This window comes from Cebus imitator, unplaced genomic scaffold, assembly GCF_001604975.1.
Source record: "Cebus imitator isolate Cc_AM_T3 unplaced genomic scaffold, Cebus_imitator-1.0 Scaffold543, whole genome shotgun sequence".
Taxonomy (NCBI): Eukaryota; Metazoa; Chordata; class Mammalia; order Primates; family Cebidae; genus Cebus; species Cebus imitator.
Window position 1 is genome coordinate 1,118,660 of NW_016107858.1, and position 19,066 is coordinate 1,137,725.

The 19,066-nt window shown below is 41.2% G+C and overlaps 1 protein-coding gene across 1 annotated transcript in view; it reads right to left on the reverse strand.

Annotated features, from left to right (window-relative positions):
* Positions 1–18,059, reverse strand: part of CHD1L (chromodomain helicase DNA binding protein 1 like) — a 59,296-nt gene extending 41,237 nt beyond the window's left edge. Inside the window, exons 1-6 of the mRNA XM_017515160.2 lie at positions 17,850–18,059; positions 10,117–10,229; positions 7,881–7,987; positions 6,907–7,021; positions 6,269–6,300; positions 2,631–2,712 (exon numbers count right to left, since the gene is read on the reverse strand). Coding sequence (XP_017370649.1) covers positions 2,631–2,712; positions 6,269–6,300; positions 6,907–7,021; positions 7,881–7,987; positions 10,117–10,229; positions 17,850–17,976 — 576 coding nt within the window. The 5' untranslated portion in view covers positions 17,977–18,059. The remainder of the gene's footprint in view (positions 1–2,630; positions 2,713–6,268; positions 6,301–6,906; positions 7,022–7,880; positions 7,988–10,116; positions 10,230–17,849) is intronic.
* Positions 18,060–19,066: the final 1,007 nt, after the last annotated feature.

Consider the following 19,066-nt stretch of genomic DNA (forward strand, 5'->3'; position numbering starts at 1 on the left):
TTTCACCATGTTGACCAGGATGGTCTCGATCTCTTGACCTTGTGATCCACCCGCCTCGGCCTCCCAAAGTGCTGGGATTACAGGCTTGAGCCACCGCGCCCGGCCTTAATTTTTGTATTTTTTAGTAGAGACAGCGTTTCACCGTGTTGGCCAGGATGGTCTTGATCTCTTGACCTCGTGATCCGCCCACCTTGGCCTCCCGAGGTGGGATTACAGGCGTTAGCCACCACTCCCAGCGTATTTTTCAAGTGTGGGAACTTACCAGAAGAAATGTTTCCAATAATCAATTAACATTTTTACAATATGTGTCCACCAAGTAAAGAGCTGAGGTGAATGAAGGCTGTGAGGCCACATACATAATCAAGGCTGCTAGTCACTACAGGTATTACCGTGACACTAATTAACACTTTGATTCAGTTGGATCCATTCTGGGACCAAAACTTATAACTGAGTAAAGGTTCAGAGACCATCTCTGTTTGTAAATAGTATTTTGTAAGCTATTTTGTGTCTATGAAATACTTTGTAAACATTTTCTATATTCTTCTACATAACTGTTCTTGGTAGCCTTACTTTTTGTAAACGTACTGTGTGAATATGGCATAAATTGCATAACCTATGCATTCCCTATATTCCCTTTATTTCACATTTAGTTTGCTTCCAACTTTTATAAACTGAAAACAACATTAGTAAAAAACAAAAGGCAGCATCCCCCTCCCCACCTCTCAGCCCAATAAATAAATGTATTTTCTTTCCGACTAACTAGTTATCTGCCACCCAAGCCTTATCTAAAAAGGAATGCTTAGATGACCCAGGACCGTTTCCTCACTTAACTCTTCTGAGCCTTAGTTTCCTTATGAGCAACAAGAAAAGGCTCTGGGATCAGCAACAGAACTTAGTTTCCCCACTCCAAATCCAGGTTCTTTCACTGTGCCTGCTTCTCTCCTCCCACTGCAAATCAGTAAACTGGCACAGTAGTTTATGAAGCAGTCTTTTGTAAGGTTAAATGCCGGGATATGACAACTGCTATGGATTTAAAAGTGTTGCCTCCAAAATCCAGGTGTTGCAATGTGATAGTATTAAGAGGTAGGGCCTTTAAGAGGTGGTTAGTTCATGAGAGCTTTTCCCTCATGAATAGGATTGAGGTCTTTATTTTTTTAAAAAAAGCGTCATGCAGCATTTGGACAGCTTGCTCTTCTGTTCCCTCTTGCCCGTCCACCTTCTGTCATGTGAGGATGCAGTCAGTTAATAGGGCTCTTGCCAAATGCTGGCACCTTGATCTTGGACTTCCCAGCCTCCACAACAGTGAGAAATAAATTTCCGCTCATATGAATTAGCCAGTCTGTGAAAAACAGACCAAGACAAACTCTCAGAAGGAGATACTGTTAAAAGTCCCTACAAAGAAGGCAAAGGACACCAGGGATAGAGGGGCCCCACCAGGGGACAGCAACCTTTGAGACTGGGCTAATATATAGACAGTGAGCATATCTACATTAAAACTCCAAAAACTGCAACTTTTAGGCCAGTAAATATAGAATTCATATCTAAGACTTTCCTCCAAATGACCTCTAAATTTATTAATTGATTTATTATAGGACAAGGACCAAACTTAAACTATCATCAGAGAAATTAACATATGTGGTCTCATCAATGAATAAACCTTTACCAAGTCAGTAAGAAGAAGGGTATTTCACATTACACTGGCTCCTCAGAAAAAAGGGCCAATCTAGGCTACAATATTTCTCATCCACTATGCCAGAATGATTTGAGAAATCCAGAGAAAGGAATAAAAGCACGTGTATTAAGCTCAAAAGCAGGACAAAGACAAGACAGACTGGAGGTAATATTCAATAGCATGTAATTGGTCTCCTCATGACCCCATGTGAACTATCAAATTTTTTCAACAGGTAAATTGGGGGAGGGGTACAACATGTCTGATATATCTATTATTGCGCAAAGAATAATTATAATAAGATTATTTTTTAAAAGAAATTGTCCCTTTGAAGATGATCAAAAGAGAGTTGAAACACTTCCAAAATAAAATGCATTTTCTTGGGGTAGAGTTCTTATTCACCAGATTTTAGTAAACCTCTCTCCTATACAAAGGACAGAAAGAAGAAGTTAGGCCATATTAAGTACTACTTCTGTCTTCCACAAAATGTTCATTTAATGCTGCAGAAATCAAACTCAAAAAAAGGTTTCAATTTAATTGACTCTATATAGGCCTAAACTAATATTTTTTTTAAAAAGAGTTATGAAGAAAGGATGAATATGTGGAACAGAGAATTTTTAGGGCAGTGAAACTACTCTGTGTGATACTATAACAGTAAATATCATGGTTTTGTACATTTGTCCAAACCTACAGAATGTATACCACCAAGACAGAACCCGAATGTCAACTATGGGCTTTGGTGATAATGACGTATCAATGTAGGTTCATCAGCTGCGACAACTGTGCCGCTCTGGTGGGGTATGCTGATAATGGGGGAAGCTGTGCGTGTGTGGGGACACATGTATGGGAAACAGCTGTAGTTTCTGTTCAATTTTGTGGTGAATCTAAAATTACTCTAAAAAATAATGTCTGTTTAAAAAGAAGGGGTTATATAAAAACTAAGGCTACACTGTGAGTTTACCTCTGACAAGGTCTTATGCAGCAGAGAGCTTTGGTTTTTCAACCTGTGAGCTTCGTCCACAACAAGAACACTCCAAGAGTATCTGTGAGAGAAAACCCAAGCTTTCAGTTTTGTGTAATTTAAACACATATTTCACAACCTTACTATAAAACCATGACTGTTGTTAAAAAGACTAACAGTAAGCCCATTCTATTACAAATGCAACCAAATTACCTTCCTATCTGAGAGGCTACCATGTGCTTAACACAGTATCTAAATAAGGTAGTAAAACTAAGACAATGTTTTTTTTTTTTTTTTTTTTACAAAATGGGAAAAACCTATGCAGAAAGGAAGAAGCCAGAGACGGAAAGGAAAAGGAAGCATTTATGATCTTCTACTTTGCGGTAGACACTGACCTCAGGGCTTTATGTGTTATTTAGTCCAAAAGAGCACAGCAAACAGACAATTGTGGTCGTTTTACTAACAAAGACACTAAAGCTCAGACTTGGTGAAGGTCATAAAGACAGAGGTAACGTTCAAGCACAGAAGAAAAAATCAAGAGACAGTGATGGTGTAGCAACTTAAGAAGTGTGACTTTAAAATGGGGAAGTGGTAAATAGGGTCAAATGTTACAGAGATGTCCAGAAAGACATATCCACCGAATTTGATGACATGGATGTCATTGGTGGCTGTTGCCAGAACACATTCTGTAACATAGTGGGTCACATCAGCAATTTCTCAAGAAGTTTCAGTCAGAAAAGCAAGTACGTTGACAAACACTACTGGAAAGCTACTTAAAAAAACAAAATACAGAAAAATATGTGGAAATGTTTCAAGTTGTATTATTTAAAACAGCAAAAAATGGAAATGAACCTAAATGTCCAATAATAAGTGGTAAAACATTATATGGCATTTTAAATGATAAATATGATTATATTGCAATGTAAAAGGCCTATACAATAATAAAAAAGATATAAATATCATATATCCTCTTTTATAAGTGTGAAAACCATGTAAAAAATAATAAAGTGGAAATCATAAGATGTTTATTTTGATCATAAACATTCTGGAATCCCATTATGTTATTTTCATATTTAAAAAAACTAAATGTATATACAGGTAAAACAGAATATTGGAAAAATAGTAGGTATGGAAATGAAAATTCCCCCCAAATTAGAGAAAGATCAGCAGAGGTTCACCTTATAAGAAGGCCCTCTTCCTGAGGCTACAGATAAACTCCAGAGGACAGGCGGAAAAACAGGTGCCTACTATACTACCATTCACCTACCGACAGGACTGTGTGGAGGGAGGACTGAGGGTCCAAACAGAGACAAGGAAGCCGAAGGAAAAGGCTGGGTGGCATGAGCAGAGGATGCATTTAAGGATGGTAAGAAACAAGCGTCCAGACAAAGTTGCACAGTGGTCATGAGATAAGGTTTGGAAATTTCTCTAGTATGGTGCCTGGCTCTGTTTGAATTAGCTTTCAAAACAGATTAGGTCCTATTCCCTTGTGAAGAACTAGACACTCAGGTGTCTAATAAATGCTTGTCTAATGAAACAGGCTACGGAGAGGTAGATTTTGGCTCGTGAAAGGAAGTGGGTCAAATCACTCATCAAAAGATGCTCTAAAGGGTGCTCCCTAAAGAGGAAACGATGGAGGAAATCCCAACACTGAATGGAAAGTCTGATGAGGTGGCCTCTAATCCTCTTGATCCAAACTGTTTTACAAGTCTATTGCCCAAAACATTTCAAATTTTTCATATTTGTAACATACACAGCCTTAACTCTCCATAATAAATCTCTTTAGTGCAAAGATGATATTACACTTCCCTGCTATTCTCAGAGTGTACAGTAATAAGCAATATAACCTTCCAAATATATTGAAAGAATATGTCTATGCTGTTGGGATTCATATAAGATAGCATGATAAATGTCCTACTGTTACTTAGGTTCTTAAATCTACCAGAACATGCATTGAAAACAGGTTATCTCAACTAGAAAAATTCTATTTCTGCTGAAAAATGTAAAACTCCAGTACAACTAGGTATTTTCAGAAGCTCTCTCAAAAAGGGGCTCCACAGCACCAAATGCTGGGTTTAAATGCAAGCTTTGCTATTTATCATCAGCAATATTACCTTGGATGGATTACTGAATCTCTTACTTTCCTCACCCATAAAATGGTTGATAACAGCTGCCTTGTAGGGTTTTCATGATTAAATGGGATAATTTATGTAAAGTACGCAACAACATTTATGTCCTGATTTTATTGTCTTTTGAGACTTCGCATATCTTCCTCTGTATTATGGAGATCTGTACACTTCTTAGCCCTCCAATGGAGTTCCCGTTTTCCTAGGGTAGCTCCAAGATTTACTTTCCTGATATTGCCAGTAACTCTCAAACAGTGTCTTTCCTGTAAGTGACTTTCAACAAATATTAAGGTGAATATTAATAAAAAGGGAGGGAATGTATATCTTAAGAAAGGTAATGATAATATTCTCACTTAAATGAAATACTAAGATAGAAGTCATGAAATCTATGACCTAGCCTCTAGTATTCAGAATAACAAGAAAATAGAAATCCAACTAATGGGAATCTGGATGAGAAATAACATCTAAAATATTAATACTTTGGGAAAACAAGAATTTTTGAATATTAAAGATGCAAGCTGGGCGCAGTGGCTCATGCCTATAATCCCAGCACCTTGGGAGGCTGAGGCAGGCAGATCACCTGAGGTCAGGAGTTCAAGACCAGGCTGGCCAGCATAGTAAAACCCTGTCTCTACTAAAAATACAAAAAATTAACGTGGTCATGGTAGCAGGCACCTGTAATCCCAGCTACTTGGGAGGCTAAGGCAGGGAATCACTTGAACCTGGGAGGCAGAGGTTGCAGTGAGCTGAGATCATTCCACTGCACTCCAAGCCTGGGTGACAGAGCGAGACTCCATCTTAGAAAAAAAAGAAAAGATGCAGAATATCCACCTCACCATGTAATAACTACAGAGGTTATGGAGAACGAAACCCTGCCAACATATCTGTCTTTCTTACCTAAACTCTAGCCCTTGTTTAATTTGCATTATCACTGTTACTGTGACGTGATCATGTCATTCCCATTGCCAGGTGGTTTTAAGAGTTAAATCTGAGTTTCCGATTCCATGGGCCAATATGAGCTCTAAAAGTTAACTAATTAGAAGTATATTTAAAACACTCTTTCTAAAAAGTTAATTCCATAGCACTTATTACTACTTTAGGTTATTTCCAGCAAACAGCTCAAGTGATTCTCCTCCTATATTACAGTAAAATCTCCAAATGTTAGTACTGAAAGGGGTCTATGCAAGTCGCATGTAAAAAGCCTAATATCCATTAACCATACAAAGTATGTTTAATCTCATTTAATTTTCTAACAGCTACTTGAGGTTAAGAAATAATTATCCCCATTTTACAGATGAAGCAGCTGAAGTTGATGGAGATTAAATAACTAACCCAAGGACACAAATCTAATGAGCAGAGGGCTGTAACACAGGACCCCCACCATGCCGCCTATCCATAAACGGAACTCATGGAAGACATACCAGACATGCCAGGAGAGGCAAAGCACTAAAATGTGCAGGAAAGACATGACATGCACGATACATTCAATGCAAGTTCTCAAACAGTACTCACGATTTTAGAAATGAGGCATCTTTCAAGCAAATCTGAAAAATTAGGAAGACACAATATAAAACACAAAGGCTGGCATTGATAAACTCTGATATTGATAAACTAGTTTTCTGTGAACTCTCTTAAACTACAGGATTTATCTAAGTGTCATTTGTTCACTAAGGAAAAAAAGTTCTGAGAATAATTTCTAAGTAGTACCATCTTAAAAACAAAGAGAAGAAAAGCCTGATTAAGTGGAAGGTCAGCAGCACACTGTCTTAAACTAAAGAACAAGCACTTAAGCCAGAACTGTCTTCCGTTCCTATCCTCCAGTAACAGACCTGACTTCTCAGTCCACAAAACCCTTTCCCCTGCCTGCCGGCCTGCCTCCTGTTCATTAACCAAGAGGCAGCTCAAGTGCCTCCTTCTTGAGAAGCCTTCACCCTTAACCCACCAGGAAAGGAAAAGATCCAATTAATTTGAAGCACAATGTTACTTCACTTCTTGAGGTCACAGCCCTCTTTTAAGAATCTGATGAAGGTAGACTCCCTGCCCAGAAAAGTGTGTGTGTTCTCAACAAAACTTAAATATAATTTCATCAGACTCTACAACTTCTAAGGTCACAGGTTAGAAGTTGTTGCTATAGAGAAACGAATGGATACCTCATAGGTAGTCAGTAGCACATGAAAACATGAGTCCTGTTTCAGGTCTTGCTGAAGGTGGGCTCTTTCCTCCTTGTCACCTGCGTATGTTACACAGGAAAGACCTGGAGCAAATCTGAATCCAAGAAAAGAAGTAGATGAACATAAACAGTAGATTCATGTTACAGGATATACATACCTGGAAAAGTACATTTCATGGGAGGATTACATTCACATGCAGACCTCGTGAGGTCCTATAACCAGAGTCTAAGGGCTCTGAATCTTATCTAAAGTAATGGTTGAACCTCAGAGCAAGTTCCTATGTGAATAGGTAGAAGGATCAGATCTAAAAAGGTCTTGTGCTGACTCTAAAAATAAATTGATCTCTTCCACATTAGTTACTTCCTATGCCACTACAAAAAGCAACGGCTTCTACTATAGTTCATCAATACGATAAATGATTACTGACCTTCAAATTGCCAAACAGTAATAATATTCACTGGGCCCTTCCCATTACATCCTCAGTGTCTACCTACACTGCATCAGTTCACAGTTTTCTTTCCTTTCTTTCTTTCTTTTTTTGAGATGGAGTTTCACTTTTGTTGCCTAGTCTGGAGTGCAATGGTACGATCTTGGCTCACTGCAACCTATGCCTCCTGGGTTCAAGTCATTCTCCTGCCTCAGTTTCCTAAGTAGCTGAGAATACAGGCATGCACCACCACGCCCCAGCTAATTCTGTATTTTTAGTAGAGATGGGGTTTCTCCATATTGGTCAGGCTGGTCTTGAACTCCTGACCTCAGGTGATCTGCCCGCCTCAGCCTCCCAAAGTGCTGGGATTACAAGTGTGAGCCACTGTGCCCAGCCACAGTTCACAGTTTTCTGGAATAAACTTGCTGATTATAACAACAGGTTCTTTTATCACATTTCACACATCATCCAGAAAAAAAACTTAATCAAGATATACAATAAAATTGCAGCTACATCGACTCTGTACCTCTCCATTTCTTCTTTCCAGTTGCTCAAAACAGACAGGGGACAAAGAATCAGAAATGGTCCTTCATCATTTAATCTTCCTGCTAAGTAAATGAAGAGAGCAATCGTCTGGAACACAGAAAAAGAAGGCAGTTTTGATCGCATTTTCCCATGAGAAACAACCACGAAGTTCCCACAACCCTTTAGGGAACACACACTCTTGTATAAAACTTGTTTTACAAAGAAATATCGTACAATCTTCCGCACATTAGGAGAGTAATCCATTCGTGGAGTGAAATCATGTAAGCCTTAATATACTTGCCACAGATATTTATGGAACTCAATTACTTCAGTATTTAACAAGCAATGAGGCTCAATGTTTAGGTAATTGAACCTTTACTGTAAAGAAAAAGTCAGGAAAGACAACAGAAATCAATGAAAATCCAACTGATGGCCAACATCAGCAATACTCTGAAAATATTAAGCAAGAAGTGCCATGATATGACTGCAAAACAGCCAATCACATGGCAGCCCTCTGCTCCCTACCAGGCTTTCCTGAGGGAGGATGCTTTTCTGCCTCCCTCACTTCCTCCCACCTTCCCCTACTGTTTTCCTTTCTTCCATATGTATTTACAGGGTGTCTTCTATTTGCTAGGCACTGTTCTACACTCCAGTTACTCAACAGTGAACAAAACAAACAAAACACCCAGCTCTCCTGGAGGACACAATCTAATGGGGAAAACAGACAATACATGATCCTCCTAAGCTTAGGGAAGGGTAGAAAACGGAACTTTGGTAAAGGCAAATGGACGTACTTGAGAAGATTCTAGTACACATTTATGATTTGAATGTCGCTGTAACATACAGAGAAAATAACCTATTTTAAAACAAGAATGCGTCAAGAGACTCCATCTTCAAATGCTGAGCTATTTCTGAGAAAAATCTGTCCTAAGGATATAATTCAAAATCCTGAGAAAACTATATGCACAAAGATGTTCCTATCAAGATCAAATAGCACAAAAAAGGGAGGAATCACCATTTCTCAACTGTAGAACATTTAATTTTGATAAATTCTCTTGATGTAATAACATACAATATTGAGAATAACTATGAATATAATAAAGTAAAAAATTACAGTGACACTGTTAGATTAACAAATACAAACTATATACACACTATAATTTCAACCATGGGATGGGTACAGTGGCTCACACCTATAATCCCAGCACTCTGGGAGGCTGAGGTAGGAGGATCACTTGTTCCCGTAAGTTCAAGGCCAGCCTAGACAATATAGGGAGACCTTATCTCTACAAAAAATGTACGAATAAGCTGTGCGTGGTGGCATGCACCTGTAGTACCACCTACTTGGGAGACTAAGGACTGCTTGAGCCTGGGAGGCAGAGGTTGCAGTGTGCTGAGATCATGCCACTGCATTCCAGCGTGGGTGATGGGGCAAGACCTTGTCTCAAAAATAAAAGAAACCAAAAATTCAGTCATGCAAAACATGCATTGCTATTCATGGTTGTGGTTAGAGTGCTTCATTATAGGGTGGCAGTTAATTTTTATAACAGAAATAATTTTCTTTTTAAATTATCTATGGCTTCTCAGTCCAAATGGTGCCCAGAACCATTCTTTAGTAAGCGACTTACTGAATTAAAACCATTCAGTCTAGCTTTCCTGAGGATGCAATCTAGAGAAAATTTATCTTTTATTATTATAAACCAGACTGTCTGCAAAACAAGTGTGAAGTCACGAGCAAATTCTAGCAAGAATTTAAGGAAAAAATTACAGCAATTCTACATAAATTCTTCTAGAAAACTGAAGGGAAGGGCATACTTCTCAACTCACTCTATGAGGGCAGCTTTACTCCAATACTGAAGTCAGATAATGACATTACAAGAAAGTTACAAACCAATGTCTTTCATGAACATAGATGCAAAAAGTCTAAACAAAATTTTAGGAAAACAAATTTGGAGGTGGTATCTTTTTAGAGAGCTTAAAGCAGAGCTATGTGAACATCTGAGGAAAGGACAAGTAGCATTTGCTGGCCCTCAATAAAGTCAGGAGGGCAACTGCAATGACTGAGGCAGAGAAGACTACAGGGAAGGCCCTTTCCCAGTGCAAGAGCCAGCCAGCCTGGATCGCAGAGACACCTGTGAAACTGAACTTTGTTCTAGCTTCAGAGTGCTCAGCTGCAGAATGAGTTATAAGGAGGGGCTTCAGTGGCGGTGAGCAGTACTCGCTGCAAAATAACATACCTGGCAGGTCTTCCCCAGGCCCATCTCGTCTCCCAGGATGCAGCCATTCTGACAATGGAAGCGCTGGGCAAGCCAGTTGACTCCCTCCAGTTGATAAGAGCGTAGGTGAATCCCTAGAAACAAAAAATACAGCAAATCTGAACAGCAGACATTTTAGCACATGCATAGGCAATGTTCTAAGAGTCCGAATGAGGAACGCAGCCTAAATTCACGTAACTCCAGACCTCACTGGCCATATCCTTTGCTGAGGAGTATGGATATCTAAACCTCTCCTGACTTCCAAACTACTTTTTGAGCAGATGTGTTCACCATTATATTCAAAGTCCCAAAGGAGCCTGTCAGTTAGCTGATTCACTTGATAGATGCGGAAGTCAACTTGGGATCTGGCCTCTGTACTGCCTGAGACTCACACCAGTGTCCATTCTGGGAAATAAGGCATTACTGATGCAAATTAACAACAAGCAACAACACATAGATTGTACATGTGTCTGCTTGCTTCACTGCATCCATTTAAATCTGCCATCAGTGCTAAAGGGAAAAACTCAGGACTATGCTAAATAATGCTTCAACACAGAAGGACTGTTTTTAAGAATGGAAAGGGTGTTTGTGTATAGGGATGGCAAAAAACATGAAATCCACATGGAGCTTCTACTGATTCTCTCTCCCTTGGAGAGAAAAAAACCAGTTTCAAAGAATAGCCATATCTTACAAAGGTGAAAGACCATTAGCATACTTTATATAAGAACTATTAGCAAAAATAGAACTTTCTGGTTTAACTTATAGCTTTAAAAATCTTCAAAATATATAATTGTACAACATTTTTTTAAAAATAGGTATTTTTTCATGGGCACTTAAAAATACCAGAGTAGTAGTAAACACTTTACATAAATTACAGTATCTCAGGCTGGGGGCGGTGGCTCACACCTGTAATCTCAGCACTTTCGGAGGTCGAGGTAGGCGATCACCTGAGGTTGGAAGTTCAAGACCAGCCTGGCCAACTTGGTGAAACCCATCTCTACTTAATAAGACAAAAATTAGCTGGGCAGGGTGGTGGGTGCCTGTAATCCCAGCTACTTGGGAGGCTGAGGCAGGGAGAATTGCTTGAACCTGGGAGGCGGAGGTTACAGGGAGTTGAGAATGCGCCACTGTGCTCCAGCCTTGGTGACAGAGCGAGACTCTATCTCAAAAAAAAAAAAAATAAATTACAGTATCTCATTTAATGCTTATAACAATTCTACAGAGTAGATGTTATCCCCATTTTATAAATTAGAAAACTCAGAGATTTCTATTTCTGATGGGAGTATACATACTTTCCTCTATTCCTACTGCTAAGCAGAAATAAAAACCCTAGACATGATAGATAAAGCAAGCATAAGACTCTGAAAGGTGTAGTGAAGAAGCAGATTGGCTAGGGACCTTGGGACCTGAGGAAGGACAGGGTAGTGAGTTTCCCGGAATTTATTTTTGCCTTATATAGCCCAGTCTGAGAGGTCAAGAAATCCGCAAATGGGAAACACCAACAGGTGTAGACCAAAACGAAAACAAATCAGAACACCCCCTGTATCAGTCTGTTAATAAAGACATGCTGATAATAAGTACATACCTGAGATTGGGTAATTTATAAAGAAAAGAGGTTTACTTGACTCATTGTTCCACATGGATGGGGAGGCCTGACAATCATGGTGGAAGGCAAATGAGGAGCAAAGTCCCATCTTACATGGCAAGTGAGCTTGTGCAGAGAACTCCCACTTATAAAACCATCAGATCTTGTGAGATTTATTCACTACCATGAGAATAATATGGGAGAACTGCCCCATAATTCAATTATCTCCACCTGGCCCGTCCTTGACACATGGAGATGATTACAATTCAAGGTGAGATTTGGTTGGGGACATAGCCAAACCATATTAACCACCCTCCCCTCACAAGCCTGCTCCCGCTAGAAAATGGCAGCCTAGCAAGTCAGGAAACTTTTAGATAATAACTGCTATATTCTAGCTAAACACCACAGGAATAAACCTGTGGTCCCACCAGCAAAGGCCAAGTGGGAAGCACTTGGGGAAGCACAAGGGGAAGCTGTAGGCTTCCCCCTACAGCTATAACGAGTGCCCCAGCACCCCAACCAAGGCGGTGTAAGAGAAGGCCAAGTAGGGAGCTGGGATTTGTATCCCTACCAACTACCAACCAGTAATGAGGACCAACCCCTTGGCTTCTCCTGCGGGATCAGTAGAGACTCAGGAGGGAGCCACAACTCCCACCCTCACCCAGCAGGAAGGAGAGGCCCTTTCCCATCCCCAGATATAGACAGAGGCTGAAAGGGGGGCCTGGACTTCTATCCCCACCTAGCAATATCAAGGCAGCAGACCCTCTTCCCCTGCCAGAGCAGTGACAGACAAAGACAGTCAAACAGGAGGTTTAAACATGATACAAAAATGCCTGGCTCCAATTATTATAAAAAATCATTCATTATATCAAGAACTGGGAAGTTGCAAACTGAACGAAAAAAGATAATCAATAGGTGCCAACACCCAGATGACACAGACTATCTGACAAAGACTTCAAAGCAGTAATGATAAAAATGCTTCAACAAGTAGTTATAAACACACGAACAATTGAAAAACCAAAAACCTAAGATAAGAAACAGAAATCTCAGCAATGACATAAAAGATACAAAGAAAGACCAATTGGAAATTTTAAAACTGAAAAATACGATAACCAAAATAAAAGGCTACTGAGGCTATTTATGAGATCAACAGCAGAATGGAAGGAAGTGAAGAAAGAATCTGTAAGACAGAATAGAAGTTATAGAGAAATTACAATCAGAAAAGAATAGAAATTAGAGAGATTACAGTCAGAAAAGAATAGAAATTATAGAGATTACCATCAGAAGAGAGAGAAAACAGACTGAAAACAAATGAACCTCAGGGAACTCCAGGACTACCACAAAAGATCTAACATTTGTTCAATGGTGTCCAATAAAAAAAAAAAAAGAGAGAGACGGAGGAAAGGGCTGAAAAAGTACTTAAAGAAATAACAGCTGAAAAATTCCCAAAATTGGCTAAAGACCTACAGTTCCAAGAAACTGAGTAAACCTCAAACATAAAAAAATCCTGCCAGGCGCAGTGGCTCACACCTGCAATCCTAGCACTTTGGGAGACCGAGATGGGTAGATCACGAGGTTGAGATTGAGATCATTCTGGCCAACATGGAGAAACCCCATCATTACCAAAAATACAAAAATTAGCTGGGTTTGGTGGCATGTGCCTGTAGTCCCAGCTACTCGGGAGACTGAGGGAGGAGAATCGCTTGAACTTGGAGGTGGAGGTTGCAGTGAGCCGAGATCAAGCCACTGCACTCTAGCCTGGCAACACTTGGTAACTCCATCTCAAAAAAAAAACAAAACAAAGAAATACATACTAAGATATGTAATTATTTAAATGCTGAAAACAAAAGACAAATAAAATATCTTAAATGCAGCCAGAAAAGAAACAAACACCTTACTTAAAGAGGGAAAAAACTATTCAAATGCAAGCAGATTTCTTGTCAGAAATCTTAAAGGCCAGAAAGAAATGGCACAACGTTTTTTTTTTTTTTTCAAGTATTGAAAGAAAAGAACTGTCAACCCCGACTCCTGTAATCAAGAAAACTAGTATTCAGGAACCAAGAGGAAATTCCCAGATGAAGGAAAACAGAGTATTTATCACCAACAAGCCTACCCTCAAAGAACGGCTGAAGGAATTCCTTGGAAAAAGGGAAATGATAAAAGATGGAATCTTGGAACATCAGGAATAATGTGAGAATGTAACATTCTTGAGTTTTAAAATTATGTTTGACAGCTGAAGTAAAGATTGTAACAGTGTCTGATGTGGTTCTAAAGGCAAATAAAGGAAATACTTAAGACAATTATAAATAGAAGGTAAAGAGATATAAAGGGAAGTAAGGTTTCCATACTTTACTCAACTAGGTAAAATGACAATATCAGTAGGCTGTGATTTTATACACACATGTACATTAATATACAATACCTGTCACAACCATTAAAAAGCTATACAAAGAGATAAACTAAAAAACACTGTAAATAAACAAAAATAAAATTCTAAAAAATGTTCAAATAATTCACAAGAAGGCAAGAAAAACAGATAAACTAAAATAATAAAAATAAGATGGCAGACTTAAGCTCAAGCATATTACATGAAATATAAATCATATATCAATTAAAAGACAAAGACTTCGAGTGGATTTTAAAACATAACCTAATTATAAATTGTCTACAAGAAATTCAACCCAAAAATAATTAGTTAAACGATTGAAAAGTAAAAGGATGAAGTGGTAGATAAAACAGTGGCCCTCACAAAGATGTCCACACCCCGCTCCTGGAATCAGTAAGTTACCTTACATGGCAAAAGGCATTCTGAAGATATAAATAAGGTTAAGGATCTAGAAATGGGAAGAGTATTCTGAATTATCCAGGTCGGCCTGGATAATGCAATGGACATGCAATCTAATCATGCATCATTCGGAGAACCTTTAACAGCTGTGGTTAGACACAAAGCTGACTAGAAAAGGATCAAAGAGATGAAATGTCCTGGCTTTGAAGTTGGAGGAAAGCAGCCAGGAATCAAGGAATGTGGGCAGCCTCTGGATGCTGGGAAATATATTCTCTCCTAGAGTCTCCAGAAAGGAATGCAGCTCTGCTGATACCCAATGATAGAAGAATACACGTTCTTTTCAAGGGCCATGGACCATACAACACATTCAGGGCCTGTCTTAGTCCATTCAGTGTTGCTTTGGAACACCTGAGGCTGGATAATTTATAAAGAAAAGAGGTTCATTTGGCTCATGGTTCTACAGACTGTATAAGAAGCATGGCACCAACATCTGCTTCAGGTGAGGGCTTCAGACTGCTTCCACTAATGGCAGGAGAAGTGGGGCTGGCTCGTATAGAGATCACGTGGTGAGAGAAGGAGAAAGAGATAGGGGATATCAGGCTCTTTTTAACAATCAGCTCTCTAGAAACTGATACATAAGAAGTGACTCACTCTCTCTGCTCCCTGCTAGGGAGAGTATTAATCTATTCAGAAGGGATGTGCCCCCAAGGCCCAAACACCTTTCTTTGGCCCCACCTCCAACACTTGGGATCAAATTTCAACATGAGATTTGGTGAGGACAAATAATCCATATCCAAATTACAGCACGGCCAGAAAACCTCAACACATTTAAAAGAAGTGAAATTGTACAGAGTATGTTCTCTGAACACAATGGAATGAAATTAGAATTCATGGACAGAAACATTAGAGATACTGTAAATTTCTCAACACTTGGAACCTAGACAACACATTTCTAAACAGTCCATCAAAAGAGGAAGTCTCCAGGGAAATAAATACACTGAACTAAATAAAAAAATGAAAATACAACATCAAAATTTGTCGGACAAAAAAAGTAGATCACGGACTTAAATATAAAACTGTAAAACTTAGAAAAAAACTCTTTAGGATCTGGGAGTAGGCAATGAGTTCTTATATTTGACATCAAACAAAAAAACTATCCACAAGAGAAAAAAATGATAAATTGATAAATTTTAGCCAAAATGTAAAACTTTTGTAAGACACAAATTTGGAGAAATAAGCAAAAATTTTGCATACTTTTTATTCTAGAAAGGCTACCTTTCAGGAATTAAAAGTCCATAGCTATAATAAATATTTGGTTATAAGGATATTGAGAACATGATAACAGTAAAGAGATTCTTGAGATTAAAATTTATTTTCTTTATGCATAGGCTATTTCCCTAAATGTTTTACAGAGAATATGTACTATTTCTGTAACCAAAAGAAAAAAAAAGCAGTAAGAATTTTTGTAACCAACTCATGAAGAATAGTTTCTCATAATATTAATTTATTCTGGTAAACAGATATAGGATTTACAAGTTACAATATTCAGTAGCTATTCCTTTGGCTACGCTTTTCTATTTTTCTTTCTCTCCACTACCAATTTATCCCAGTTGCCACATTTGCCTACTTAATTCTGCATTTACCACCTCCGCTCCATCCACTCAAACTTGTAACCTCTTGTCTCATTTTCACTAAAACACCCGCCCATATATGTACCTTTCTCCTGGCTATTACCTACAGCTAAGTATCAAATGGCACACTTTTCTGAGCCTTCTCTCACACAAGTTCTTAAAAAACCATTCCTAACACTTGCAAAGAAATAGGCAAACACACAAACATAAACTTTAGTCAAGATAAAGTCAAACAGGGCCGGGCGCGGTGGCTCAAGCCTGTAATCCCAGCACTGTGAGAGGCCGAGGCGGGTGGATCACGAGGTCAAGAAATCGAGACCATCCTGGTCAACATGGTGAAACCCCGTCTCTACTAAAAATACAAAAAATTAGCTGGGCATGGTGGCGCATGCCTGTAATCCCAGCTACTCAGGAGGCTGAGGCAGGAGAATTGCCTGAACCCAGGAGGCGGAGGTTGCGGTGAGCCGAGATCGCGCCATTGCACTCCAGCCTGGGTAACAAGAGTGAAACTCCGTCTCAAAAAAAAAAAAAAAAAAAAAAGATAAAGTCAAACATAAAAAGACCAGTCTAAAGCTCATACTTAAATTGGATACATACTCCTTACAGCCACGGACACATTCTTAGACTCCGGGAATCAAGGAGAGAGGCTTTCTCTTTCACGTCTGCATTCTCTCGACTCAACTTCATCCTTCTCTCTTCTAAGTTAAACACAGAACTGCATCTTTTGCTTCATTACTAGAATGACAAACCTCACTCTTTCGTGGTGTTGAGCACTTAAACAAATTATAATTTATACTTTTAAATGAACTCTCACTCACTAGTCCAAAACTCTAGGTAGGAAGGTTCCATATTTGTTTTACTCATCTCTGCAGCCAATACCTAAGAATACGCTCCCAGGAGCCTTCAGTAAATCACGAATAAACGACTGTATTATTATTACTGATGCACGATTCTGTTAATACAGTCAAGACCCGCACTACGTTCCCCACTTTGCAAATAAGGAAAACGAGGCTGGGTGGGGGGGCTGGGGGTTCAGTGGCAAGTCAGCGCAGATCCGGGAGTAGAGCGGGGTCTCGGGGCTGCAGGAAGCACGCGTCAGCCGCGCCTCGGCGGGGCTGGGGGGCGTGCAAGGTTCGCGCTTTGCAGACTCTCCGAAAGGGCCAGTGTCAATAAATCGAGTTACGTGCGGTAGTGAGCGGACAAACTTAGCCAGTCCGCTCACTATCGCACATAACTCGATTGGGGAAGAATTCATCAGTGGCGAATTTTCCAGTAATTGCGCGCGCACAGTAAACAGAGAAGAAGAGACTGGGAGATGCGTTGAGCGCTTTACAAAAGCAACCAACAAGCCCCACAGGCGAGGACCCAACCTCACGGTAACAGCAACTCTAAACTTACATCCCCGGTGCGCCCGGCCTTCCGACTGTTCCTCGGAGGCCTGCAGGGGGCGCTGCCCTTACCACGTTTCCCCTTCCACAGGCCTGGGACCGGACCTCATTCGTCCCGCGTCCGCCGGCCCGCCCACCGCGCCAGCAGGGTCCGCGGCCACCCAGCCGGGGAGCGGTTTCTCCCCGCCCACGGCAGGAACGCAGGAAGGCCCTGTCGCCGGCTGGTAAACAAATCACCGGGCGGCCCCCTGCTGCGCCCCCGGCCCGCGAGAGGCAGACCCAACGGGTTGGCCCGCCTGGGCGAAGCCCGCCCGGAGCCTGCTCACCTGTCAGCCCCCACTGCTGTAAATCCTGCTCCTGCACCCGCGCCCGCGGTGCCTCGGCTCGGCCCTCAGTCTGAAACCGAAGTAAGAAACCGGGCGCTCGACCCCCACTACCAGCAGCGCCCTCCATCAGGCCGGGAGAGGCCCCGCCCTGCGCGGGCCTGCGCGCCTTTGCTTCAGGCTCTCGCGACGGGCTGGGGCGGGCGGGGGCGCGCGGGGCGGGCGGGGGCGCGCTGGGGCGGGCGGGGGCGCGCGGGGCGGGCGGGGGCGCGCGGGGCGGGCGGCGGCGCGCTGGGGCCCGCCTGCGAGCGAGGCGCCGCCAGAGGGCGCGTCCTTCGTCGACGTCTGCAGCGGAGATGGTGCAGTTAGCCTCCGGCCCTGGCAGTTCTTGCAGCGCGGTGCGTGGAAGGGCCACCCGGTTCTCACCAGGTGTGCTTCTGAAGCGCTAGGCATCCAATTGCCTGAACTGACCGTCACGGAGGTGGCATGTGCTCATCATGCATTTATTATCTACTCAACATCGACTGTCACTTGTCAGATACTCCGCTGGACCATGAGGCTTGCAGAAGTGGGTAAGACTTTGTCGGTGCGCTCCAGTGATTCACGACAGGTCAAACCGTGCTTGTTGGGCTTACATAGTGGTAAACTGGTTTAGACCGTGAAATCCCTTTCTTCTTTTTCTTTCCTTTTTTTTTTTTTGAAACGGAGTCTTGCTGTGTCGCCAGGCTGGAGCACAGTGGCGCAGTCTCGGCTCACTGCAACCTCCGCCTCCCGGGTTCTAGCGATTCTTCCGCCTCAGCCTCGCGAGTAGCTGGGACCACAGGCGCGTGCCAAACGCCCAGCTAATTTTTTGTATTTTTAGTAGACACGGGGTTTCACCATGTTGGCCAGGATGGTCTCGACTTCTTGACTTCGCGATCCACCCGCCTCGGCCTCCCAAAGTGCTGGGATTACAGGCGTGAGCCACCGCGCCCGGCCGAAATCCCTTTCTTATTCCCTGTGACCTGTAGGCCAAAATTGGGAACCTGTGAATAGTAGTAAATTAAAATCACCAAAGACGTCATTGCTGCAGTGGGTATCTCGAGTGCATTACGGGGAGCAGATTGATGCAGTGTGTTCAGTTAGGGGTCACTGTGACTCAGCATCAGGTTTGAGTGGATTTATGATGTAATGCACCATTAATATAAAGATGATAATAACAAAATAGGTGCATTTGTTTA